Source organism: Lampetra planeri, chromosome 7, assembly GCF_965212315.1.
Source record: "Lampetra planeri chromosome 7, kcLamPlan1.2.h2, whole genome shotgun sequence".
NCBI lineage: Eukaryota > Metazoa > Chordata > Hyperoartia > Petromyzontiformes > Petromyzontidae > Lampetra > Lampetra planeri.
Window position 1 is genome coordinate 10,666,157 of NC_136113.1, and position 25,555 is coordinate 10,691,711.

Sequence of the window (25,555 nt, forward strand, 5' to 3'; positions counted from 1 at the left end):
TGCAGGATTTAGGATTTGTCCTTGAAACTAAACTAAACTATTAAACTGTGAACTATTTTTATTTTACCAGGTAAAGCCCACTGAGCTACATAGCTCTTTTTCAGAAGCTACCTGGCTGTAAATGATAGCTCAACAAAGTGGTTTATCACGTGGAAATTTATAGCAGCCAAATACTCTGAATGCACGTTGATTCTAAATGTGGAGGGAAAAACCGGAAGACCCGGAGAAAAATCCACACGACCATAAGAAGAACATGCAAACTCCAAATATACAGGCATCAGGGTTGGGATCGAACCCACGACCTCCTGTATACCAGGCAAGGAAGTTAACATCTTGCCACCGTGGCACTTGCCCAAATGCCGCGGATTCTCAAAGTGCTGTACCAAACGAACAGCGAAATAGAACACAGTAGGGCCAAAATGTAATGGAAAGAGGGGAAACAACGATGAACAATGCACCATAAAATAATGAGTGAAGGACATCACAGACACAGGGATACACAACGATCCATGTGCACAGACACAGGGTGACAGATGTACCACCCAAAATCCTGCAATCATCTAATTACAATCGCAATGTAATTGTATTGTAATTATAATTGACCCCAGGTCTGTTGTGTCGTCAACACAACACGAGCAACATAGCAAGAACTGATTGGAGGAAGTTAAGTAATTGGAATGAGTGCATGCGCAAATGTTTGCGTGTGTGCGTGCACCCAGTGTGTGTTCATGATGTGTTTCTGCAATATGTAAATTTGAGTATATATATTGCAGTGTTGTAAACATTTTCAGTATTTTAGGAAGCATTGTGTTGTTAAATACAACCATTTTAATAACATTTGGCCGAGCACTTGAAAATACGCTTTCAACCGCTCGGTTAATTGCATAATAAGTGAGTAAATCAGGTAGAAGTAATAACCGTGTACCAATGTGTAATGTTTCGCACTTGTAATAGTTGAGCTGCGCAAAGGACTGGGAATTTTAGAATCCTGCAAGTGCTTATCTGTTTACTGGCCAGCGGGGAACTAAATGATTTCCTGGAAGGAGGACTCTCTGAAAGTCACCACTTTGAGGTGTCGGTAATAGATTTAGTACACTCAGTACAGAAAAGTGTCGATATTTAATTACTCGTGCTGGACCCACTTTACGTCAGCACTGTGGAAGCTGAGTGACGATCCCTGCAGTGATGGTTGTGTCTACGCTGCCGCTCATTGATTAGTTTGTCCATAAAGAGTGGAGGTGGGATTAATCCCCCATACTCTACCCTCTTAGTTATTCAACGAATTGTCACCATTCAGTGTGACGATTCAATTCAAAAATCTATTACTTTATTTTACCATTGCAGTCAATGGTAGCACCTCTGTGGCTGCAGGAGTGACATTAACCCACTGCAATCAACACGTACGAATAAAAAAAAACATCTGACACGTGCGATTCAATGCACATATATTGCGATTGTGAGAATTGATAATATTTGGTTAAAGGTTGCGTTGATGCTTCTTTATGTCTATTGTTAGTCATAGGCCTTCGGGCCTGTTTGCAGCAACTGCGATTTATTCAGAGGGTTATTTAAAAGTGCGCCCTTAGCAGATGTCACTGATGGGCGATGTTCATCTTTGACGCCGGGTAGTGGTTGGCAGGCACCGTGGTGCATTGTGGTGTCGTGCGTCGGCCCGCAGGCGTTAACGGAGTGGACGGGGACGGTGACATCACGCGCTCCGACAACATCGAGGAGTTCCGCCGCTTTGTGCTGTGCGGCACCGAGGGCCGCGGCGTGCACTTCCTCATGGCCGACGGGGTGAGCGCCGCGGCCGAGTGGCGGGTGCATTGCGGCGGCATCGCGCGAGCCGGGTTGGCCTTCCACATGGTCATCCACCAAGTGGTGTAGCGTGGTCAGCGTGGACCCTGGTGCAAGGAATGAGAAGAGCCCCCCCCAGTCCAATTCACCGCCCTCCCCCCACTCTTTGTATTCCGCCACCTGGGCCTCTCTGGACCATGGACCCCCCCCCCCCATAGTGCAAGTCGTACGCCTGCACACTCAGTAGCTTTGACGCCACTAGGAAGCGGGCACAAAATCACGCGTGTAACAGTGCATCAGATATTATGCTCACGACACACGTGTCGAATCGTGTAAGAACGTATTCTTTTCAAGTTATGCTAATGGTATGCGAATGTTACGTTTTGGCTAAATTGAGAAAGCAAAACTATACAGATGAGAGTACAAATGGGAATCGAACCGCTACCCGTAATTATCAAAATGAATGGAATCGCCAAGGGGGGCGAATTGCTAAAATTTCCACGCACCCGCCGCACACTACAGCGACCAACCCTCATTCTTCTTTGGTTCTTTCGGTTAAGTCACGTCTAAAAATAAAATAATAAATTAAAATAATAGCGACGTTTCGATTGCAACACAAGCAATCATCATCAGGCATAAAAGAAATAGCAATAAAAATCTAACTAGAAAACTATAGACAGACATACAAGCAGACAGACATCACAAGGACACACAGAGAGAGGACACATATCGGCACAGAGAGAGGGGTCGTTTCTGTGACGGTCCCTTAAATATAGAGAGGGGGGGCGGGGACGGAGAGAGGGAGGGGGCAGAGAAAATTAGCATATCAATGAGTTGACGGCAACGTGTTGCTGCTGCGCAAGTAAGATGACGACGTGGCACGGCACACAAGCTTGAAAATTAGGAGAAAGGCACACTAAAATTAAATAACCTCGCAAAATATTGAAATGTGATGTAATGCAACACAGAGAGTCGGTCAACACAAAATTAACGCATAGCCTGGTTGATTACGTATTTCAAAGATTGCTAAGTTAGAATTTAAGTGTGAAAATTCCAAAAGAGAGGACACAGGCAGAGAGAACAAATAGCCAGAGAGAGAAAAAAGATAAGCTTAAAACTTCCCCGTGGAAGTGGTTTAATCTTAATTTTGGAGCTTTCGTGACTGCAGGAATTATTCTTTGGTTCTTTCGGTTAAGTCACGTCTAAAAATAAAAAAATAAAATAATTTTGTCTGTCTGCTTGTATGTCTGTCTATAGTTTTCTAGTTAGATTTTTATTGCTATTTCTTTTATGCCTGATGATGATTGCTTGTGTTGCAATCGAAACGTCGTCATCTTACTTGCGCAGCAGCAGCACGTTGCCGTCCACTCATTGATATGCTAATTTTCTCTGCCCCCTCCCTCTCTCCGTCCCCGCCCCCCCTCTCTATATTTAAGGGACCGTCACAGAAACGACCCCTCTCTCTGTGCCGATATGTGTCCTCTCTCTGTGTGTCCTTGTGATGTCTGTCTGCTTGTATGTCTGTCTATAGTTTTCTAGTTAGATTTTTATTGCTATTTCTTTTATGCCTGATGATGATTGCTTGTGTTGCAATCGAAACGTCGCTATTATTTTAATTTATTATTTTATTTTTAGACGTGACTTAACCGAAAGAACCAAAGAATAATTCCTGCAGTCACGAAAGCTCCAAAATTAAGATTCAACCCTCATTCGTGGCTCTGCGCCCGTGTGCACAGGGTTTCTCGGTGGAGGGCCAGGAGAATTTGCAGGAGATCCTCAGCAAACAGCTGCTACTCTGCCAGGCACTGGTGGCGCTTTCCGTCCTCCGCAAAGGTGCGTGTGTGGCACGCGGCCTTGTTAGGGTGCAGGCGGGCACCTCGCATCGCGCCGTGCCGATGGCGCCTTTTTACACGAGCGCGTCTCCCAACAATGTAGGTGGAGGCAATTCACATGACACAACGCCCACCAATCACCCCTCCTTTTGGGGACCCAACAATCTGCAGCCACTCCAGGTAAATGCCTACGCCTAAAGCTGACACTGCTAGGGCCCCCTGCCAACCGCCAGTACTCTTCACCCCTCTTCATAGCCTGGACCCCTCCAGCTCATGGGCCCCAGTTGAGTTGCACCACCTGCATCCCCAATAGCTACATCACCGGTGCACCTCTCTCCCCAATGATAGCAGAGGATCGGACAGCTCAGACAGAATGGGGCTGATGGGCACTGTCAAGTACTGGTGCCATTAACTTGAGCCCGCACACTCGTAATGCCTGGGTGTGGCCTGCCTGGTGGTGGTGCAGGAGGTCACTTCGTGTGCAAGACCTTTGACCTGTTCACGCGCTTCAGCGTCGGAGTGATCTACCTCCTGTACCGCTGCTTCTCCAGGGTGTGCCTCTTCAAGCCCGTCACCAGCCGCCCCGCCAACTCAGAGAGGTGGCGCACCGCACTCGCCACACGCACTATACTTACGCTCAGTGCACAATCAGGGTCTATGCTCCAGCTGTGCCCACTAGAGGAGGAACAATTCACCCCCACGACGATTTGTTGCATTATCACAGATCAGACTCGCGATACGTGCAAAAAAAATAGTTAATTTTGCAATTATGATGCGGAGATGAGGAGTTTAAGAGATATATGTGGGCCTGACACTGCTTTGACTGAAAATACCCAAACTTTGTGTTCCGAAAAAAAAAGGCCGCATTCATCAAACATACCTTGACAGCATGCACACTGCCACTTTATCCACCCCGATGACGGGTGACCTTCACACGACCCTGTCCCGTTCACTTCCCTCTGTCCCCCTTCATTGTCCTTCACCCCCACCATCCTCACGACCACGTAACTTTGACCAAGGTACGTGGTGTGCCGGGGCCTGCGAGGGGGCGTGGAGCACGTGCGCGAGTTCATGCTGGCGGTGAACGCCGAGATAAACCGGTTGAAGGGCGGCGACGATGAGGTGCTGGAGATCGTGCCGCTGTCCACCCTCAAGGGCGACCAGGAGTTCTTCTCGTACGTGTGCTCATCCAACGAGAGGTATGGCCGGTGGTGTAGCGTGTTCGCCGCTTGTTGCAGAGGTTACTATTACTACTATTTTTACCACTCGGCTATATAGGGCTTTTTCAGAAGAGACCTGGCCACAAATGATAGCTCAACGAAGTGGCTTATCATGTGGAAATGTAAAGCAGCCAAATACTCTAAACGCATGTTTCCAAATGTGGAGAGAAAAACCGGAGGACCTGGAGAAAAATCCACGTGATCACGGGGAGAACATGCAAACTCCAAATAGACAGGCATCGGGGTAGGGATCAACCCCATGACCTCCTGTATACCAGGCGGGGTAGTTAACCACGGCGGTGCACGGTTTAATCCGGCGGCCTCTATTACTGCCGATGTAGCAACCGTGGTAATACTACATGCCGCCTCCTTCACAGTGGATGTTAAAGATCCCCTGATGTCATTTTCAAGAGTAAGCCATTGTGTGCCCAACGACAAGGTACACATTTGCCAAATTCTAAAATTAGTTGCTAATTACAAAATCAATTTTAAACACAAGTTTAATCTCGAATCACCGCCCCCCTACTGGCAGGATAATGCCCCAGACCACTCTTGCAAATGACACGATCCTGGTGTCTTGAGTTCCCACCTGGTTAAATGAATACACTTGCACTTGAAACATGCCAAGGTTGGTGAGTAAGCAAGTGGATGGCTGAGAAGCAGCCTGATCTGTATGATAACACCACTCTACAATTCAACATGGGCCACATGGACTTAACAGAAATTAGTGATTCCAATCGTCTCCCCAAATCCTCAAATTCCATCATATTTTTGAGAGGGTGAATGTCGTTATAAGAGTCAACAGAGTTCGTTCTGAAATTTTGGGTGGTCATGGACGGCTTGCGATGGCCAGCAGGGGGCCTGACGCACCATACCTTGGCCTCACGTGGGTCCCACTCTCTCTCTCCTTCCTCTCTCTGACTCTCCCTTCCTCTCTGACCCAGCCACGCCAAGGTGCAGGTGCTGGCGCTGGCGAAGATCCACGCTTTCGCACTAGAACCGTGAGTACCTCCGCTATGCAGTGTCCACGACCCGGACGAGGTCGGGGCTCGTTTTGATGGAAGCACCAAGGGGTTTTGGGTGCGATAGCGGAGGGTATAGAACAGGGGTCAGCAACCTGCGGCTCCGGAGCCACATGCAGATTTTTAAGGACTGCTCCGTAACGTTATTTATTAAGGACTACCATCTTATATTCACATGCATTGATATATTCAGTTTTTTACCAAATTGGAAAAAAAGGCTCTTTTTTTTTTGTCATTTTGGTTACCGCCCCCTTGTATGGGATAACCAGACACAAGCATACGTGTGTGTCGAAACGTCGTAGTTTTTTTTTATAAAAAAAAATTATTTGAACCGATATACGTGACTTTATCAAAAGACCCAAGAATATGAATTCCTGCAGTCACGAAAGCTTTAAGTCAAGGCATACGTGTGTGTCTGTGTGCATGCGGAGTGTTTCTGTGTGTAAGTACATGGGTGGGGAGTGATGGCACATTAGTTAGCGCACTGCACTACAGATCCAGCGACCTTGTTTTGTTTTAACATAAGTGGGGAGTGCTATCTGAAACGCTTTCCTGGCAATCTAGAACTATCTATGCACACGTGAAGTTGCTCAGAAAACAGCCGCACTTGGCCATGCACCTGTTGATTTGCTGCGCACTTGTGCGCTTCTGTGTGTCCTCATGAGCATGTTCACTTGCGCGTGTATAAACGTGTGTGTGTGCAGCACCCTTTACGAGCCACGGCAGGCGGAGGTGAGGAAGGCTTGCCTGGAGCGCTGGGGGGTGAGTTGCCACCTCCTTGCCAAGCCTTTCCCAACTCACGGCATACACCAAACAAGACTTAATCAACTACATTCTTCTCCACAGCTTCTAAGCCAGTGCCTGCCCCTCTCCACTCTTGCCCCGTGTACCGCATTCTCGTTCCAGATACCGGACAAAGCACGAGTCGCTCGCCCCATGAACGACCCCAAATCCAAGTTTGCGGAACTCATTGAGGTTCGTTGACATTCACTAGCGGACACTTTGAACCTTTCCGACAGACCTGTTCTTCACCTGAGGACGGCTGCTTGCGTTATGGCTGAAACGTCGTGAGAATTATTTTATCATGTTTTATTTTTATTATTTTATTATTTCCCTTCTACGTGACTTTACCGAAAGAACCAAAAAGATGACCTCTCCTGGCAATTTGGAGTTTGCCTTCATGGTCTTCTCCACTCACTCCTGTCCTGGGCCACCATCTCCACATCCACTCCGTAACCATTCATATCCTGGTTCACCACTTGGAACCACCTACTCCAGGCCTCTCAGTCTCGACCCCAGTGCTTCCATGTTCATCACCTTTCTTCCGATGTGGTTTTCGTCTCTTACGATATGGCTTAGTCGTCTTGGATACCCCCCCTCCCCCCCTCTTGCCTTCTCCACGTCTCTTCATTTTGCATCTTGAGATCCATCTCGTCATCCTCATTCCTGTGGTGGATAACATTGCTCCATCCTGAGTCCAACATTCAGACCTGTATGTGAATACTGGTCTTACAGAAGCTACTAACCTCTAGAGTAGTAGTGGTACAGGAATTGTGCATTTCACTCTTGACCCCTGTGGCTGATGGCCATATAAAGCAGTACATTTCATGGGAAGAAATAAATAAGGTGTTGTTTACAATCAGCCACTGATATTGATGGCACAAATAACTAAAATACTCATTCAGGAGCACTACACATAATCTAAAATGAATTTTCTAAAATATAGAGGTGAAAAATAAAGTAATAAAATAATCACATTCAATTAATACATTTATCGGCTTTGGTGCAATTACGTGTTTGTAACACTGGTTAGCGGAGGGCTGTTAACGAAATTAAACGCGTGAAATAAAAAACACCGAGTCAAACAGATGAACAACAGCAGCAGGAGAACGGCATGCAATTACGAAAGGCGCAGTATTTAGTCTGCAGCGAGTTTTTTTTAGCAACATGTCCAACACTTCTCGGAACCCTTTGCCCCTCCTGCTCGGGCTACTCGTTTGACCACATGACCACCCCCGTCACCTTCAAGCATTGCCCGTGCTTGGACCTCGCTGCCCCTGTGCACAACAAACATGTGGCCTGAAACAACACTACTGCCGAGACGCAACGCAAATTCACCCATTATTGCGCCTCCCTGCTGCAGGCCTGCCTCGTACCTCGATACCTTGCTCTGTCTCGACATGCCTTTTCGCCGATGTTATTGCTTGTGCTGTCGGGTCTCGGCAACATGTCAGGAGAACAAGTGCCCATTCACGACTCACGCAGAGAGTAGTGTATCACCCTGTGAGTTCATAGAGCGGCCCATTGAAGGATATATCACAGAACTGTATCTGAGAGTGCTTCAAGTAACCAAAGTTGAAGACTAATATATTTTTTTTTAATTATCAGAGCTGGAATATTGCCAAATTAAGTTAAAAAAAGTAACGTTTAAAAACTAAATGTGGTGTTTTATTTTGATAAATTGTTGACCTGGCTAAGGCTGTTAACTCACTGCACTTGTTAATCACGGGCGGCTGAAACCCATATTTGAACAAAACGTATCTTAGTAATCTTGACTATGTTATCAAAACTCTGAGCTACCCAGTCACCTCCATCTCAATATCTTAAGATACATTTTTATAATGAGGATCCCGAGTGCATTAGCTATGCCTATTTCAGACCACAGAGCCAGCACAGCTGAGATTCTGGGTTCATACAGCGTAGCTACGTGCATTACATCTGCATACTGTACTATACGGGTAATAGAAAAAAGTATGAGGAGCTGACCGACATCCCCACTCCCAACACCCCCATCCCCCCTCCCCCAGGTCCCCTCCCTTGTGTGGGACAACCCCCAGGCGCTCCACCCCCTCAAGCAGCACCCCCAAAGCCGCCCCTCCCCAACTTTCACACCCTTTCCTTGGCCTCACCCACTCTCCCCCCTTCTCCCCTAGCACACCCCTCCCCGCAGCGTGATCCCTTGTGTTGGCACCCGTGCAGCCCCTTCTCTTGCCCCTCCACCACCTCCTCCACACGCCCCCCACCCCCCGGGACAAACGATGGCAGGTGAGAGCCCAATGAAGGAAAAGTCTCTTTTGCCAGGAAGACCTGGGTTCCAATTACAGGTAGTCACCTGGCATGAACCCAGTTTCTCAAATCTTAGGAGCCGATGTCAGCTCAATCAGTCACAAGTGACAGATGTAGCATCTTCTGCAGTTTTGTTTTTGAAATTAATTTGGCCAAACTCAGTTCTGAGGTTCTCAATTAGTAACCAAGAAGATGAATCCCTGCAGTTACGAAAGCTTTAAATCGAAATAGTAACTAACATTCACGTGCAAAATACCACTCGCAAACAAAATGAAATGGAGCAGAAGGCATTCAATGGTGTTGACCACCATCATCTGGGACAGAGTGATTTTATTTGCAAGGAAGCAAAGAAAATCACTCTGTAGACTGGCTTAAATAGCCTTAGTGGACTATAAATAGGTGACGTGGGAGCTTGTCAACTTGTATGCGAATGCCTTGTGTGGAAACACAGAAATGTCCTTGCTTCATTCCCGCCCGTTTGCTACCATCCTGTCCGGTCTTATCCTTCCCTGTGCCCTTCCCTCCCAAAGCAGGAAAAGGACGTGGAGAGTTTTGGGCGTCAACCACTGGCACTGACGTCCAAGTCGATGGAAAAGTTGCGGCCCGTGCTTGACTACCGCTGCATGGTGGCTGGAGGGGAGCACATCTTCCTGATCGGCCTGGGGGTCAGTGGCGGCATTGGCACTGACGTGGGGGTCGTGGGGTTCGCTCAGCATGGGTTCACAATTGATTTGCTGCTGACACTCTAAGTGTTTATGCCAATTCTGGCCAGATAGTAGCAGTTCACCCTGCCTTGAGTATTTAAATGTTTTCACGATTTCAGTTCACAATTTAATTTTATAATTGCCAGGGAATTTTTGTCCCATATTTTTTAACCCATCGGCATTGTATATCTTTTTTTCTGTCTTATACAGCTTTGTTCACTCCCTTAAGCGAGGCCACAAAATGTTTTTTTTGGGGCTCGGAGCCGAATGGAAAATGATGGCCCCGTTGACCCCTTTTAAGGCCCTCTCAGCTCTGAGGCCTAGAGCAACACCTGCATGTTCTGCCAATCCTGCCCGCCATCCATTAGCCTGAATGTAACATTAGCATATAATTTGTATATAATTAGCATCCGTTGTCAGTCGTAAATTCTCACACGATTCAATTTCGCGTGAGAATCGATTTTACTTGAGGAATTCGTTGATCGTTGCGTGCCCCGTAGATCAGCTGTAAGACAGACGGAGTGCATGGGGACAGTTGTTTTTACATTTATGCATTTATTTTTCTGTGAACTGTACATAATTGTGCAGCAGATGTCGTTTTTGGATGGAACCCATTCATCTGAATGGAGCCATTGTGGTTAAACAACAGTTAAAAAGAAATGGGGTCCAAGGGTTATTGTGCTTTTTTTTAATTTTGTACTGACCATAAATGATAAATATATGACTTATTTGCTAAATTTACATAACATTTTTGAACATCCTGCATTTTTACAAAATGAAATGTACAAATATGTTGAACTTTTGCATAGCTATGTTCAAATACGTGCCATGTTTGTTTAATATAGACAATGATTCTCATCTATCCCAGTAATTATATGACTTCACTATGCAGAGGTTACGATGTGATTTGAGAATCGATAACTTCTTATCTAATTTTTATTGTTCAATTTATGATACGAAAAAAACAATTCTGTCTCGTTTGTATAATTTTGTTTGATGTTAGTATTACCTCGATCTAATTTATATAAATCGTAAATTATGCTATCTTGAATTTCCCATTAAGTAATTTGTTGTTCATTTTTCAGCATTGGGATGTGTGGCCAATAACAGTTAACCCTTTCCCCTTCCGAGACGTCTGCAAGTTGCAGGGTGGGTGTCCCGTTCACCGCTGAATTTCGGAACGCGCAAGCATTTAGCGTTAATTGTATTTAGAGAGGCAAAGCGCTGTGGTGTTTATAGACATTTTACTCACCGCAGAGAACTGTAGCGACACGACTGGACAACCGGCGCCGAACTATGCCACACGCCCTCCCGCATAGTCTTTCACACGTTAAACGTACGTCTACGTTGTCGGAACGTAATCGGAAGAAAAACTGATGACGTACATGTACGTACATGGGAAAGGGTTAAATGATTTGTTTTTGAGCTATGGGATGAAACCAGAGAACCTGGAGGAAACCCATGCAGAACAAGGGGAGAACATACAAACTCCACGCAGAAAGGCTCCCGAGTTGTGAATCGAACCCAGGACCTTCTTGCCGTGATGTACAAGTGTTACCACTGCGTTGCCACCCTGCCGCTCCGCACCTCCCATTAGCACAGTTGGCGGAAGACGTTCAACATACCTACACGCAACACTGTGAACTCGGCATTGTCTGCGGTCACCCGAGTCAAGTTTTCTCGTGCACTCGTGTCTCCCAGAAAACCCAGATCTACAGCTGGGACGGGAGGCAGCCCGTGCGGTGGCGCAAGCCGGAGGGGTTGCGCACGGAGCTCCCGCGCGACACACTGCTGCTCGTCGAGACGGTGCAGGAGCTCCGTGGAGAGGTGCGTGACTCCTGTGCGTGCGCGCGCGCATGTCTGCGTGTGGGGTAGTGTGGGGAGCGGTGGCGCAGTTGTTAGCGTGTGCTGCGCTACGAACCCGGCGACCTGAGTTCGATTCCCGCTCACGGCCAACACAAGCGACAATTATCTGAACTGTGCCTCGCCATAAAATTGACTCAGCCTTAAAGAGTACCTGGTGGCGATGTGTAAACATGTGTAAACATTGCAACTAGAGAGACAAAGGCGGCCGGGCATGGTGTTGGCTACCCACACTCTTCGTGTGCCATGTCAGCCTTCATAGGTGCTCACTACACTAACAGCACTTTCCCCAACAATCTGTTCCGGCTGTAAGGGGATCTTTGTTTTTGGGCGTGTGCGCACTCCTGTATGGGCATATCTACATGCGTGTGTGAGCATGTGTATTTGTGTGTGGGGAGCGGTGGTGTATCCGGTTGGCATACTGTGCTTCGAACACAGTGACCCAAGATCGATTCCCACTCACGACCAACATCAGTGACATATATCTGAACCAGTCCTGTTCCTCCCCTAGGTCAAGTCCGCCTTCAATGAACACCTTATGCTGTGTGTAAACAATGGCAGCCAACCCCACTCTTGGGCACTATGCCAGATTTCGTAGGTGCTCACTTACAGCATGTGCCCCAACAGCCTATATGGCTGTAGGTCTGTGTGTACTCCTCATGACCCGTTGGCCAAGTTTGGAGTTCCCAATATAGTAACCTTTTTTTATTCGAGCTTCCATTTGGCAAGCGTGCATTTCAATGGGCTAACAACAGCCTTGGCAGCCACAGCTCAGAGCCCTGCGCTGTGGTGCACGCTACAGAGCTTGTGACGCCATTTGGAGCGGCAAGCCATTATTGCGTGCCATTGTTGCGGTACGCCGCACCCCCACTTCCCGCCTGTGAAAAAAACGAGCCCCCAATAAATGATGGAAAAATTCTGTGGACCGACCGTGAGTCAGTGCGAGCTAGAAGATCGTAGATTCCTCTTGCAGACGAGAGATCGGTTTGCAGCAGCTCTCGACAGGTTCAACTAAAACCTGCACCCAGGCCTACCCACACTCTGTCCAACATGAGGTTGAAGCTTGTTAATGAGAATGGATTTAAATCATTCGGTTGCCTAAACGGGCACTTGAGTAATGCACTGCATCGGCATTGCATTAAAACATCGGGGAGTGGTGTCATTAGGAAGATCACTAACAGTGTCATAATAATGTTTGACCACTACTTTTAAGTATTTTTTTCTCTCACTAATGAGAGTTACAACTCATATCAGACAGCTCAGGACACACTGGCTTAGGCATGTATCTATAACGAGCTGTTTGTTTGGATTGAGTCTTTAAATAAACGTCACTCAATGGCGTGACTTGTGTATGTGTGTGTCATTTTATGCGGCGTGCATTTGATTCCCGGTCATTGCCAACATCAGTGGCAAGTGCTATGAGAACCGGTCCTGAATCCTCTTCCGAGGTCAACTCAGCCTTATACGAGTACCTGATGCGGTGCGGTGTCTAACCATCAGCACTGGAGAAATGTAGGCGGCCAACCAAGCCATACCACCCCCTCTCTTACCGTGCCAACCTTAATATTTCTCGCTAACGGCAGTCGCCCCAACAATAGATGTAGGCTACTTACAGGAACTTTGCCTCTGCAGGGGAGAGCACAGAGAAGAGTAACGGCTATTCACATCCTGGACGCGCTCATCCTGTGCGGCACAGACGTGCGGAGCGAGCACTTCAACATGCGGTGCGTGAGACGGGCTGGCCCATACTCTGCGATGTCACTTCTCACAATATGATATCGCACTTCACACGATGTACTGCACATCACACGATACGATACCACATCACACGATACAATATTACACTTCTAGATTTGAAGCTTTCGTGACTGCAAGGATTAATACTCTTTGTTTTTTTTCGGTAAAGTCACGTAGGTAAAAAATAAAAGAAATTAAATGAGAAGAACTAACTTAAATCACGACGTTTCGGGCGCAACACAAGCGTCCTTCTTCAGGTGGGAACAACGTAGCGAAAGCACAACCGCTTAAGTGTGTCTAAGAGATGGCCGTGACGAGGAATTATATAGTCATGAGGGAGGGGAGGGGCCATGGTGAGTGTGTGGGCGGTGTGAGGAACGGGGTGGGCGCAACGTACAGAGTTCAAACTAAAGCTTTGTGATGCCGGGGGCGGAAGTAGATAAGGAAGCTAAGATTAATATCACACTTCACATGATACGATATTACACTGCCCATGACACGATATTATATTGCAATATACACGATATGATGTTACACTTCACATGATACGGTGTCACACTTCACGGTGTGACGATTATCACGAGATCAGTTTCCCATAATTTGTCATTGTATTTCACATTTCTTTCATCTTGTTTCTGTGTGTTGTTGTACTTTCTGTACAATTCAGGGTTACTTAAACAATCTTTAAAAAGCTGCTGGATGACGGCTTCCATACGCCGTGCGGATTGTGAAGGTTATTTGACCAGATTTCACCATGCTGGTTCATATGGGTCGGTGGCAGTGAGGGATAATTAGACGTGGTAGCATTGAAGTACAGTACAACTGTGGATATCGCCACACTTTCCCCTGCTGCCCACCACGTAGCCCAACACATTTGACAACCTGTCAGATACGCCCCACTAAATATGCGCACATTGTTATGAATTGCGTTCCATTAACATACAAAACAAATGGACAGGTCCACTGCAAAGGTCAGTTGTGTCATTGCAGTTGTAAACTTAGAGGTGAAGAGCAATATGGAAAATAATATTTTATGCCATTAATTTACCCAGGATAGCCTCACGACTCGCAAGACTTGTATCCTTGAACAAGTGTTTGGCATGTGGAAAAAAAAACACACATAAAAGTTTTGTACAGGTGAATTCAAGAATTCATTGCTGTACAACCATCTCCTCGCCACATCGCTTCCAAAGGCTACAGCACCTGGTATTCCCAGGCAGTCTCCCGTCCAGGTTCTCACCATACTTGACTTTCCTGCTTGCCCCCTGCGGATGTTTGTGTGCAGAATGCAGATGGCTGAAAAGTTTGTCAAAGCCATCGCGAAACCCAGCCGCTCGGACATGAATCCAATACGGTGAGTGACATGTGTTCGTCTTTGTGTGTGTGTATGATTTTGCTTGCCCTGGTGTGTCTGTCGTTATGTTTGTATGTGTTTTTGTGATGGGGAGTGGTAATGTGGTGGTTTTAGCGGTAGTGCAGCGGTTAGCAAGCTGTTCAACGAACCCAGCGACCTGGGTTCGATCTCTGCTTACGACCAATATCAGTAACAAACATCTGAATGGCTCCTGCACCTTGCCTAGGTCGACTCCTTAAATGAGTACCTGGTGCTATGCGGACACATCAGCACTGGAAAGACAAAGGCGGCCTGGCATGGTGCTGGCCACCCCCCCACCCCCCCTCGTGTGTCGTCCCAGCCTTTATAGGTGTTCACTAACAGCACTTGCCCCAACATTCTGTTAAAGGCTACATGGGAGATCGTTGTGTGTTCACTTTGTTTGGCTTTTATGTCTGTTTTTGGTTCTTTTTTGTTTGTTTATCCGCATCACCAGTGGAGACATAAAGGTGACTGGGTGTGGTCCTGGCCCACATCACGATGTTGTCAGCCAATCAGGCTAATCATCGTGTTTGTGGCATGCACTTGGGTATGGAAATAAATCAAACCTTACTGTACAATAATAAATAGCAGCAGACAACATTTCAGTGAACTGTTGGTCCTGCTGACTGTTACAGCTGAAACACATTAAACAAATTAAACACTCCTTAACTTGCATCGGTAATTCTTTTTCTGAAATCCCCTTCATTATCCTGCTGAAAAGTCTGTTTCCTTCGCTGTGTACCTGCCTCGTTATTTGTGAATATATGGGCTGCCTGCCTGGGCATTCAGACACACAGGCTGACTCGAAGCCACTTACATTTGTGTCTCAATAAATTAAGGACAGGCGTATGCTCGAGTATCAACAGCAGTGATGACATCACCCACCACTGCATCGAGAGTACTAGAGCAAGACTCAAACCAGGCCCTGGCCACAGTAACAGCATTGAATCCACAAGGGCACCAGGCTCAGGGCCGTCAAAAGGTTTTTGGTGGCCTTGGTATAAAATGACAGTTGAGCGACTGACAGTCCTTTTCTAGGTCCTCCATTTGAGGCCTATTCAGCCCTTTCTGAAGCTCCCTCAGATCTGAGTCGCCGGAGAAGATTGCCTCGCATGGCTCCTTCACCCGCCCATACCTGCAGCGCTTAGCCACATTGCGAGTCAGATGTCGGCTTGGAGAACAGGTTGGTGCAGTGCTGGCTGTGTGTGATGCGTGCAGGGTGAAGGAGCGATACCGCCTGGAGGAGATCGACCGCGTGTTCCTCAGGTGTGAGATGCTCGCCTGCCTGCATCTCGTGTGCCATGGCTTGGCGCAGTCGTTCCCTCGGGGAGGGGACTGACTTGGCGCAGACTGTGAGATACGGCGCAGGATTACGTATCTGCACCAGTGGCCTAGCACGCTTTTGCTACCATCTGGAATGCTCTTCCTTTCGATATTAGGAAGCCACTGGAGCTATGCACTTTTAAATAATCAAGATTGAAAACTCATTTCTTTAGAACTGCTTTTTGTGTTTAGTTTGGTGTTCTTCCCCCGCACTTTCGATTAGCACGGTAGGCTACGTATGGTGCAAAAGAAGTTCAACAAATGTACATTCATTAGGCCGCCAGTGCTGCTGTGTGAAACCAAGCTGACCCTTACTTCCAACCCGGCCAAACGGACTATTAACTTTGGAGAGAAAGCAGAGACTTAGTCAATCTCTTTGACCTCTCCTTGACGCGCATTGCCAGAAACTTTATCTTCGTACTGTATATATGTATGTGTATATATTGCTATTGCAAGGCAAAGTCATAGATGAACGTGGTGACTTTGTTATTGGGCATGACTTTTTACACAATTCCTATTTTATTATTTTATGACCTTAATTCTATCCCCCCGAGCAAGCCTTGCTCTTACTGCTGGCTCCATCTAGAACAGTCGGAACCCATTTGCTGATCCCACGAAGTCTATTCTCATTATACCAAGTATCTTCCTTGTCCTGTTCTAGGTGAGGGGTTTAATTCCCCCACCAACTGTTGCCAGCACCACTATTAGAAATTCAAATGAGGGTTATGAAATCTTCATCATCATCATCATAGCGGTTGGACCTGCATGGTTCGTGTGTGTGTGGACATATACGCGTCTGTAAATGAGTGGGAGTGTAGTGGTTAGCATGCTGCATTATGACCCGGTGACTCGACTTCGATTGCAGCTCACAGCCAGCACCAGTGACGATTATCTGAACTGGTCCTAGGCCTCCCCTAAGTTGACTCAGTCTCAAATGAGTACCTGGTGCGATGTATACATGTCGCCACTAGGGAGACGAAGGTAGCTGGGCATGGTGCTGGCCACCCACCACCTTCATAGATTCTCGCTCACAGCACTTGCCCCAACAAGCTATACGAGGGATCTTTGGCTTTGTTGTGTGCGTGTGCAGCATGCTTGTATTGTTAGCGTGCGTAGGAGCAGTGGGTACCCACTGGCAGCACTTGCCCCAACAGTCTGTTAAACCTATACAGGGATCTTTGTCTTTTTATCTTTGGGAGCAGTGGAGAAGGCACTGCACTATGAACACACCAGGTATTAAAATTTAAGGTTGAGGTCGACTCAGCCATAAATGTGTACCTGATATGTGTTTACATCACACGGTACAAAGAACAGCTGGGCGTGGTGTTGGCCATCCATCCCCTCGTGCTTGCTAACAGCACTTGCCCCAACAGTCTGTTAAGGCTACACGGGGGGACTTTGTCTTTTTGGGCACGTCCAGACTGGAGATGAAGGTGACCAAGAGTTCCGGCGGGATGCCAAAACTGTCGTACACAGGACAAGATGACCGCCACTTCCTGCCGTCGGGACTCTACTTTGTCCGCACCACGCGGGGTGGGTCGAGCAGACGGGGCCCCCGTGCCCACGGTTATCCAAGACGGGAGGAAAGTCGGATATAAGCCAAACATAAGACGCCTTCTCGGCCAAAGCACAGCACTTTGAACTGAAGACTCCATACTTGAATAATATGGAGCTTTCAAGTCACCACGCCAAAATGTATAATGACCTCCACTATATTTGTTTCAGTGTTTCCTCTGAAGGTCATTTTGCTAATTTAATTTATTTTATAGGCTTTTTTAAAATGATTACGTGTGTGTGTAACTCAGGGGCTCATGAGCACCTGTGATATGCATGAGAGATTTGGAGTCTCTTATTTTTTGGTTACGATTAATATGTTGATGAAGACTAAGAATCTACTTTAGATGATCATAATGGTGGTGGTGAAGATAATGACGTTTATGCTGATGGTGGTAATGCTGATGGTGGTAATGCTGATGACGACGTCGACGATGATGATGATGCCTCCATTGTGCGAGTGACCGCAGACCCCTGGTGTATGGCGTACAGCAAGAACTCTCGCATGAAATACTTCTTCAACCGAGAGAAGAACCAGTCCACGTTCGAGATTCCGCCCGAGTCTGTGGCCACCTTCAGGTGAGGCTGCCGGCACAGGCCAATCAAGTGCGCCGCCAACCCCGAGACGTGCTCGCCCAAGCGGTGACACGGGAACATTCCCCGGGTTAATCATCGCGAGATCTTAAACCCTAGCACAGGCCGGTGACCTTTAGATAACAGCCCATCCTCTCACCCCCCCCCCCTCTCCATGCACCTTATGATGAGATTGCCACTTAAATCAACCTGATTATAGCAACAGTAATAATTATCGTCCCGAGACATATTTGCAGGGTTCTGAATTTCAAAGTTTGGTCCGCTCTATTTGTGAATGCTTTGTTTCATTTGGGATGAAACCGGAGTGAATGGAGAAAAACACCGCGTGTACCAGGGCATCAAGAATCAAAACGAGTCTATAACACCAAAATGTTCCCCAGCAATCTCCCATTGCAATGCCTGTCTCAATAAATATGGGGCTGATGGGTTAACAAGCGAAAGAAAATATATTTTTTAAATTATTCACACTTTGAGCCAGCTTAATCCAAAATGTAAGGGAAAGGTTTCATCTAACAGTGGCTAGGGAATGGACTTGCCGATTGTCACTTTCATACAGAGAATGTGTTGTTGAATTGGAATCGACCGTTGGTTGTTGCGTGCGTGGGCCACGTGCTGTCACGCGCTGTCTCGCACAGCGACTGCCACGCGACACGGCTGCTGTGGAGCTGGGCGGGCGCGCGGGTGCACGACTCGCAGGCCGCCACGCCGCACCCCGACCACCTCAACAAGGAGGACGTGCTCCAGTTTGTGCGCGAGCACTACCGCCCCTGACGGGGCCTTGCGTCCGCTCGCGCCCCCGCGGGCACCCTACGTCTCGACCGTGCCGTCTCCACCGCGCCCGCCGACTCGCCCAGCCCCACCACGCTGTCAACATCCACGGCAATCCAGCCTTCTCTTACGTATCGTCCCGGCGGCCAACGGGAGCCGCCGGGTGGCGCGGCCTAGCACCAGCATCGCCGTAGCGCGGGGGCGCGAGCGTTCGAAGCGTATGCGGGAGCATCGTGCATGAGACGACCTTGCGGTTCCCAGCCCTGCTCGCCGGGTAGCCATGGTAATGAAGTCGGTAATCTCCACGGAAGTGTTTGTGTCTCCCAGGGGCAGCCGCGACTTGTGGCGAATGCAGGACGCCATCTTAAAAGTATCTTGTCAATCCCGAGAGTAAAGCGTGGAAATTAATATCGGCGTCAGGGTGTTGATGTATATTCCATAAACATGCATGACTGAAATTTTCATTCGTCCGTGGCAAACTCACAAACGCACGAGGGACTTCTTGTGTGTTCGTGGGCTGCACTTTCTAATTGCGTTGCACGCCGAAGCACGGAGCTTTAGTTGGATCCCTGGAGGCACTCAAGAAATGACTGCTCTGCACTCTGCACTCACTGCCGTCGAAGAGATTGGAAGTGACTACTGATGGACCGTGGCTTAGTGATGGCCACAGTCTTCATGGACCCCTGCAACCTGAACACTGAGTCGGCAGCTGCTTGGCTTGCTGATCACAACCGTTCCTCTTGTACATAATTTAATTGCTTTTAGAAAGAACGTGACATTTTTTTTTTACTGCGTCGACATAGTTTCTATAAATGTATTCACGTGATTTTAAATCCCCTTGCATTTGGAAGTCGCTGTGTTGGGAGTGTCATTGGGGCAGCATGCGTGTGGCATTTAATTAAACTGCGATTCATTTTGTTTATTTTACCCTGGTCTAATGGCTCTTTTCTGGCTTATTCACCTACATGCACGTACCAAACGCCCACTTGTGCTCCCTCTGGTATGCGAGATCCATGCGTGCCTGTCCCGGAGCTTTCGAAGCAGACTTGTGCACAACAAGTTTACAGGAATCGACAAGTGTTTTCAATCGAGATACTGAGGAAACTCTTCCTTAAAAGAGTGTGTGTCTTAAAGCATCACACATGTATGATGTAATGATGGTTCGTGTCTGCAGTTTAAGAAGACCCAAACTCTGCCTCTGGTTTTCCAGTCTCGGGTGAGAGATCATGCCGGTGTTTTAATGAAGAGACTGGAACCATTTGGCAGTGACATCATCAGCGCTTTCTCCACCAGACGAACTCTCGCAGCGGCACGCAGCTTCCCACGAGAACCGGTCTGGTGGAGCCCAGCACGGTGGTGCATCATCACCACCACCGCCATCAAGATGCCTTTGCATTTCAATGACAAATCACACCGCCTGCACGTGTCACCCGAGAGTGGGAATGGTGTGAGGTGGAGTTTAACGCCTCCACTGCCTGGATGGAGCCGCCTGCCACCGTCGTCCTTAGCTGCGATGCCCCAACTGTAGACCCATCAAGCCATCGTGAAGGTGCAAAATGTGCAGCCGCGTCACTGCCTCGGCAGTCCGTCACTAAACCACCGGCCACCACTCAGCACAACCCAGTTGGCGTGTAACCCCTTTCCCCACTGTCCTGCCAGTCAATATTGTGGCAGTCCTTTGGGGCACGTAAGCTGCTTGTTGGCAGGGTATGACCGTGCGAGTGTGTTTCTTCCTTGTTGTGAGCTCAGGTTCATCAGGGTAGAATTCAACCAGTATTATGCATCGAGCAAGGTTGCAGAAGCGTTTGGTCGCATGAGACATGCTTCAGAACGCACCTTATAGTTTATGGTCAAACCAATGCAAAACTCGGACACAGTGTTATGTCGATGTCCAAATAATGCTATATGAAGATGACGTACACGATGGTGGAATGGCTAACAGAGTGGACAGAAAGAAAACGATCAGTATTAAAACAAATCTAAACGGAGGTGGGGAGAGCAGTAAAGGGAAGCAAATGGAAGTGCAGGAACGATCGCAGGACCTGGTGTAAATGCTTACCACGAGCTCTCATACTCTATCTCGGCCTCGCCATGCGCTGCGTTGCACCGCTAGTCGAGTAGATAACCATGTGTTCAATAAACCCTCGGAGCCAGGATGACCGTCCAACTCCGATCGTCATTTATTGATTGTAACAGGTAAAAAGATAATGCTTCTTAAGCTCCCACAATGGACAAGTGCGGCTGTGGTCTCACTGAGATGCGATGCGTGCCGCCATCTTGACTTATCTGTGTAATGGCTGACGCCCGCGTGGTACAGTGGAAATCTAACATCGTCACTTCCTGGTCACGTGACCAACATTAGCATAAAAAAACAGGACCTTCCTGTGAACGTACGCTCCCCATCTGCCGTGAGGCAAGACATACTCTGATGGTGCATTGTCTTTGAGTTGTGCGCCTTTTGGCGTCATCTGGTCCAACACCGTGTGAGACTAGGCTCTAAGGAAAGCTGTCTCGGGTGTGGACCAATCAGCTTCAAGGACAGTGCATACATTATCAGAGTTATGATTTTTGTTTGCATTACGACTGCAGGTATTGTGGTCTATGCAAACATGACTCCTTATAAAAAAAAATGTGTCAGTTTGGTTGCCAGATAAAAGGGTTAAAAAAAAGCAATATTTTTTCTTCTGGCAAATGAGGTTCCAATGGTGCGACGAGTATTTGTTTTCGCTCGTGATTGGCGTGAATACCGCCGCTGCCGCCGCCGCTGCTGCTGCTGAGTCGATGATTGCGCGTCTTTGCAGGCCACGTGTGGCACCGGTCGAGCAGGGACCTTAGTCACGCGTCCCGGGGCGTATCGGCGTTGTTCTTTAGGGGGGAGGGTGGGCGACACGTATTGGTTGTTTGGGGGCGCGTGTGTGTGTGCGTGCGTGTATGTGTGTGTATGTGTGTGTGTGTGCGTCACATGACTGAGTGGAGTGGCGTGTCGAGTGTTGGGTCGTGTGTCGCGGCGCGTGTGCCGCTATTGTTGGACGTGTGCGGCTGTCGATTGGTGTGGGAAGGGGTGTGTCGTGGGGAAGGCTCGGGTGGTTGGTTGGCTCCACTCTCGAGGTGCCCGTCCCCTGACGACCGCGCCGGCCTCTTTCCATTCTTGGACTTGGCGCAAACAGCGCGGGGCTCATGCCAGCATCTCCGTGCCGCGTTGCGTGCAGAGGGGCAGGCGGGAGGGCGGGCGCGTGGGTGGTGGAGCGAGGGTGGAGGAGTGAGGGTGGAGGAGTGAGGGTGGAGGAGCAGACGCGTGGTTGGAGGAGCGAGGGTGGAGGAGTGTGGGTGGAGGAGTGACGGTGGAGGAACGTGGGTGGAGGATTGGGCGCGAGGGTGGTGGAGCGAGGGTGGAGGAGCATGGGTGGTGGAGCGAGGGTGGAGGAGTGAGGGTGGAGGAGCGTGGGTGGATGAGTGAGGGTGGAGGAACGTTGGTGGATGAGTGGGCGTGAGGGTGGTGGAGCGTGGGTGGAGGAGCAAGGGTGGAGGAGCGAGGGTGGATGAGTGGGCGCGTGGGTGGAGGAGCGAGGGTGGAGGAGTGGGCGCAAGGGTGGAGGAGCGTGGGTGGTGGAGCAAGGGTGGAGGAGTGAGGGTGGAGGAGCGTGGGTGGAGGAGTGAGGGTGGAGGAGCGTGGGTGGAGGAGTGGGCGCGTGGGTGGACGAGTGAGGGTGGACGAGTGGGCGCGTGGCGCGTGCGGCAGTCGCCTTCAGTCGCTGCCGCACGCAATTCACACGTTCCGTGGCGGTACCACTCTTCGACGCTGCTTCCACATTGAAGTTCAGTTGGAGAAATGCCTCCACTTACCGCTATACAAATTATTCCCTTTCATTCAATGCGTATTAAAAAGCAGTCAACAAATTCTTGGTGTTCAGTGGCAGATTTTTTTAAAGGCGGTTTTGATGCATGAAATGTTTTCACAACATTACAGTACACTATGTGCTATGAAAAAGGGCCATTATCCGAAACGTCGCCTGCTATATATTTTTATTTTAAGGCCACTGTGTTATTGACGAATGCATTGTTGACATGTTTTTTTTAGTTTGTTCAATGTAAAACTTTTTTTTTACCGGAACAGCACTGGAGCTACATGTTTTGAGTACAGAACACATCCCGAAGATGCCGCGTCCTCCAGCGGCAGCCCTCGCTGGCACCGGCCGAGGTGAAGAGAGGCGTTGGGTCCGTATTCTTAGGTTTTTTCGGTAAAGTCACGTAGGTAAAAAATTACTTGATACATCTGTCGGGCTGTGACGGTTCCACCTGAAGAAGGAAGCTTGTGTTGCCTCCGAAACGTCGTGATTTTTATTTTACTTTTATTAATTGTAATTTTTTACCTACGTGACTTTACCGAAAAAACTTAAGAATATGAATCCTTGCAGTCACGAAAGCTTCAAATCTAGAATTAAGGCGTTGGGTCCTTGATGCTCGACTCGGAACGCCACGATTCATGTTCCTGGCTGCACCCCGGGGTGCTCGTCCCGTGTCTCCTTTTGCGTTTTATTGCCTCCAGCTTCCAGTCTCCTTTCTCACTCAGCTCGTCTCACTCGATGCAATACTGACCTCTGCTTATATGTACTTTGGCAATGCCAGTACGCTATTTTTACCAACACAAATGAACGTGTGTGTAGTCGGCACAATAAGCTATATTAAGCGACGTTTTACAATCAATTATGTAATCGTTACATGCCTGACGGTTGTACAAACCTTACCACCTCCTCCCGGCCGCTCTAGCAGGTTTAACGATGACGATTTATCGGGGAAAGACAACTCGACACATTCGCCAACAACACTATGGTTCGACATATATAACAGTCGACGTTTTGGGCAATGTCTCTTTTTCACAATGAGTGTTTTTTTTTGCTTGTGCAATCACTGCCAACGCAGCAGCAACATGTTATTTTTTATTTCGATATCTGGCAAGAGAGTGATTTCGTAAAAGTTTATAGCCTTGTTTAAACGCATGAGCTATATACTGTACACACATGTGTCAGGGAAGCACTGCGAATTCAAAGCCAACACGTAGATCAGCAAAATTAAAATAATGGCAAATGAATGGAGGCTGTGGTTATTTTTATTCTGGCTGATGCAATAATGCCAACGTATTGGCGTTATTGCGAACACTGTTGAGTGGAGGGGGTGGGTCTGACCACGCGAGCACATTGACCTATATAGGTCATTGTTCTGGTATCCGTTGTTCAAACTTTCCCTTTACAAAACGTATCGCTCAATGAGAATCATTCGTCAATAACACTCCTTAAAATGCCACTGCTCCAGAACGTCTCTTATTTGACTTTTTTTTAAGGTCACGCGGTTGCATTCACGACTCTGCTGAGTGTGAACGGCTCTTGTGTGCTTGCCTGACGCAGCAACAGGGGCATCAGATGATTATTTGTTACATTTGAACGGAGCAGATTTAGACAACTGGCAATTTGAGAGCGCCCCCTGAGTTCGGGCCATGTTATTTTTATTTTGAAGGCAAATCGATTTTTTAAAGGTTTGCGACTTAAAAACCCAGCTTCTCATGAGACCGAGACCTCTACCAGCCATCATCTCTCGTAAAACTTCGCCCGCCAGTTGCCAAAGGGGGACTTTCTGAAAGGGGTCAAACCAATTGGATGCACCTGCTGGTTAGAGAAGACCCAATGTCCCAGCAGGACTCGTGTGTGTGTGTGTGCTGACACTAAATCGAGAAGTAGGTTAATGTGCGTGTCACTTTCAACTATTTGGCGACTGTATTCAATATGAAGCTTCGCTAAAATTGCAATGCAAACGCGGAGTAACACAAATTGATCGACATCCGATAGGCGCGCAGTGACGATCGTTCCGTCACGCTCACGACACGTGACTGTTTATGATTTACCATTAATTAATATGCCTACTGTCACATTTAGACCAATGGAATGGGGAGAACGACGATACAAACGAGACAGGGGGGGAGGAATAAACTGCATCCGAGATGGTTTAAATGTTACAAAATGTATTTTATGTTCACGAATGAAATTCGCGTTGAATCGTTAACTCGCCTCACGTAGAACACATCACATGGTGGCAACTTACAGAGGTGGGCACCTCAACCTTTGGATCCCTCTAAGTCCCGTCCTGCCCCCCCCACCTCCTCCTGTTACAACTGTTCTCGTCAAATGTACATGATGTGCCCACTGGTTGCCATGCCAGTGGGTCGTCACATTTGCGTGAACCCACTGAAATGTGTTCCGTCAATAGAGGAAGTGGCATCACCTCGCCAATCTAAGCCTATACCGTTCCTGTACGTATGCGAACATACTTTCGCATCGACGTAACCCTTACAAGGACTCGTCCCGTCCGTTGAATTAGTCGCGTTCAGCAGCAACATTTGGCCGATCGAGTCACGCAGAAGCCTCGCCATGGGTTGCGGAGTCGACAGCTCCCCCCCCCCCCCCCTTTTCCGGCGAGGAACCCAAATTCTGAAGGACCGTTGGTCGTTGACCCCCCGGGTGCCCTCCACGCGTTCTCCTGTCCCACCAAACGGTGCCCACTCCGTGCGTGCTAGAGACGCCAGCCACGCGCGTCATCCAGATAACTGGTCGAGGTTCGTTGCGGTGCGCAAGGACAACCCGCATGAACCCGTGCCTGCTCGCCAATTCAGGGACAGGGGGCTTGGCCCGTGCTCTCACGGACGGATGGT

General features: G+C 48.2%; 1 protein-coding gene across 3 annotated transcripts in view; it reads left to right on the forward strand.

Moving 5' to 3' along the window:
- The window catches only part of CMTR1 (cap methyltransferase 1), a 29,667-nt gene extending 9,885 nt beyond the window's left edge, over positions 1-19,782 (forward strand). The window contains exons 9-23 of one of the 3 annotated variants that reach the window (XM_078596302.1): positions 1,679-1,797; positions 3,534-3,630; positions 4,096-4,228; positions 4,649-4,828; positions 5,794-5,850; positions 6,576-6,633; positions 6,778-6,846; positions 9,468-9,602; positions 11,343-11,468; positions 13,137-13,228; positions 14,527-14,595; positions 15,835-15,882; positions 17,360-17,472; positions 17,964-18,072; positions 18,723-19,782. In XM_078596302.1, the coding sequence (XP_078452428.1) occupies positions 1,679-1,797; positions 3,534-3,630; positions 4,096-4,228; positions 4,649-4,828; positions 5,794-5,850; positions 6,576-6,633; positions 6,778-6,846; positions 9,468-9,602; positions 11,343-11,468; positions 13,137-13,228; positions 14,527-14,595; positions 15,835-15,882; positions 17,360-17,472; positions 17,964-18,072; positions 18,723-18,858 (1,541 nt within the window). In that variant the 3' untranslated portion in view covers positions 18,859-19,782. The remainder of the gene's footprint in view (positions 1-1,678; positions 1,798-3,533; positions 3,631-4,095; positions 4,229-4,648; positions 4,829-5,793; positions 5,851-6,575; positions 6,634-6,777; positions 6,847-9,467; positions 9,603-11,342; positions 11,469-13,136; positions 13,229-14,526; positions 14,596-15,834; positions 15,883-17,359; positions 17,473-17,963; positions 18,073-18,722) is intronic. The other 2 variants (XM_078596303.1, XM_078596304.1) reach the window with 2 other exon arrangements.
- The last annotated feature ends 5,773 nt before the right edge of the window (positions 19,783-25,555 follow it).